The 2,840-nt window shown below is 35.1% G+C and overlaps 1 protein-coding gene across 1 annotated transcript; it reads right to left on the bottom strand.

Moving 5' to 3' along the window:
- Positions 1-217: 217 nt before the first annotated feature.
- On the bottom strand, positions 218-2,143 carry LOC100934911 (olfactory receptor 11H4-like). The gene is given in 2 exon segments (XM_003755791.3): positions 218-268; positions 1,187-2,143. Coding segments are annotated over 2 exon segments (1,008 nt in total).
- Positions 2,144-2,840: the final 697 nt, after the last annotated feature.

The following is a 2,840-nucleotide window of genomic DNA, read 5'->3' on the forward strand; positions in this document are numbered from 1 at the left end:
TGTTTCCTGAAAGTCTTAGATCCAAGACAAAGTTCTAGTAACTTTTCTGATCCTTCAGTTAAAGCTTCCTCTCTCTTGCAATTACTTTGTATAGCTTTATGGATTCTTTGTATTTAATTATCTGTTTACATATTTGTTGCTTCAGTAAAATGTAAGGTCCTTGATGGCAGAGGCCATTTTGTTTTTAATTTGTTTTCATAGCTAGGTAGCATAATGTCTAAAAGTCTGGCTCTAACTTCCTGAATTCAAACGTGGACTCAGACATTTTCTAGCTGTGTGATCCTGGGCAAGTCACTTAACTCTATAATTTTCAATTTGCTGGTCTGTGAAACAAGCTGGAGAAGGAAATGGCAAATTACTTCAGTATATTTGCTAAGAAAATTCCAAATAGCATAATGAAAAAGTGGGACACAACTGAAATGACTCAACTAGAACTGTATTTTGGATCTAAATAAATGTTATATTTGTGAAAATTTCCTTTCGTTCTTAAGCTGAATCATGGTCACCGAGAGTCAGTATTTTTAAAAAAGTAAAACATTAAATTGTCCCCTAAAGAAATTCATGGTTTCTTAAAATAATTTCTTTTTGTTCTTTGCACTCTGAATGTTTTCTTATTGATGTTGAAATTTGTATTCACTAAGACAATTTATAATAACAGTTCTAGGCAAAGGAGTCAGTTTGTAGTTCTCTTAAATTAAATTCTTGATTTATATTTTTTTGCCAGTCAATTTTCTATTTTAGCTTCTAAAATCCTATCACCTCCATGAATGGTTTAATGACAAGTAGAGTGAGTAAATTAAATAAAAAATGTCTATTTTCAGCAGCCATAGCAATAGAATCCAAATAGCCCAGAAAAAGCAACATAATTTTGAAATCTAAATGATCACCACTTTTTAGGTAATGATTTTATTTGATTCTGTCAGCTGAGATTCATTTGAACCAGGAGACAGTCAAAGCAGGGCATAAAAACATAAGGGTTCTTTCTGAGATGTTTCATTTCAGTTCTTAACCCTCAGGAATAGTAGAAGAATATTCCTTTTGTAATGTTCCTTTATTCATTTTTATGTTTCTTCCATTGTTTTGCTGAAGGCAAGCACTTAATCTTGTTTATTGGGCTGAAGTGTCTCTCCTTAGAACAGAGAACCACATGTAAAATTCATGTACACAGCTTTTTTTATTCTGAAACAATTCCTATGACTTTTCTCAGGGCAGCCTTCATCTCCTTGTTTCGGAGACTATAGATCAGAGGATTTAAGCATGGTGTCACCACTAAATACAATAAGCTTATGATCTTTTGTACTTCTCCTGAGTTCTCAGATGTTGGGCTCACGTACATGATCATAAGGCTCCCAAAGAAGAGGCAAACTATGGCCAGATGGGATCCACATGTGGAGAAGGTTTTACGCCGTCCAGCAGCTGAAGGTACTTGTAGCACAGCTCTTAGTAAGAGGATATAAGAGCCAAGGATGTAGAGTATGGGGAGAAAGAGAATGAGGGAGCTTAGGATATAGAACAGAATTTCAGTAGCAGGAGCAGAGACACATGATAGAGCCATCAGTGGATCCATGTCACAAATAATGTGATCAATGATGTTGGAGTCACAGAATGATAGCTGAGAGAGCTGGATAGTAGATGGAAAATAACTTAAGAAGCCTAGCATCCAGCACACAGACATTAAGGTGCAACAGTGCTTTAGGGTCATGATGGTTGGGTAGTGTAGTGGGTGACAGATGGCAAGATAACGATCATAAGCCATGATACACAGGAAATAGATTTCAATTGTTCCTAAAGAGGAGAAGAAATAGAACTGGAGAAAGCAGCCAGCAAAAGAGATGGTTTTGGTTTCTGAGAGAAGGTTTCCTAAAATGTTGGGCATAGTAGAGTTTATATACCAGAATTCCAGAAAGGCAAAGTTCCCTAAGAGGATATACATGGGTGTGTGGAGCCTCTGGTCCCACCTCACTGCACACATGATGGCCCCATTTCCTGCCATGGTCAGGATATAGATTATGAAGAAAAGAGAAAAGAGTAAGATTCGTGTCTCCCAGCTACCAGTGAAACCCAAGATGACAAATTCAGTCACAGTGTGTGCTCTTGACTTGTTCATTTAACTGAGAACTGTGGAAAAAACAGAAAAGTTCATCCCATCAGTGGCCTCAAATTATAGCCATTAGTAGGTCAAGAATTTTAATGAGGATTTTGTAGGATTTGTTAAAAAAATTGTCATATACAAATCAGTTTATAATAATTCTGTCCTACTCTCATCCCATAATCTCTCTATTTTTCCAAATTCGTCAGACTTCAGCTTTTTTGGTGCCCTTTTCAAGGTAAAGAAGACAGGAATAAGTATTTATTAAATGGCTACTTTAAAGCAGGCTTAGGCTAATCATGTCATTTGATCTTCAAGTTATCATTTCTTGTTTAGCATGGTACCCAAAACTCAGGTACTTGCTAAGAAAATACTACAAGATTTTCTTTTCACTCATCCAATTAAATTATAGCAACGTTTCAGTTATTTAAGAAAGATTTATTATATAAAGGAAACTGTTAAGTGACTGCAGGGTTCAACAACCTAAAGATTAAGAGCTGAGTTTTCAGAGTTTTTTCTAGGTTAGTTGTGGTTCTTTTGTATACTATGAAACATTTTCTTTCATTAGCTCTGTGACTGCAACATTAAGGCTTCTTTTCTGAAACATCAATAAGTAACATTTTTGACAGTATTTTAGTTTATAGTATTTGGTCTAATGTGAATGAAAAGATAGACATAAACTGATTCGTGACTAAAAGGACTTTACATTTTGTTAGGATCTTTAATTTAATAACAATAGTTGAATCATATA

This window comes from Sarcophilus harrisii, chromosome 2 (genome assembly GCF_902635505.1).
Source record: "Sarcophilus harrisii chromosome 2, mSarHar1.11, whole genome shotgun sequence".
NCBI lineage: Eukaryota > Metazoa > Chordata > Mammalia > Dasyuromorphia > Dasyuridae > Sarcophilus > Sarcophilus harrisii.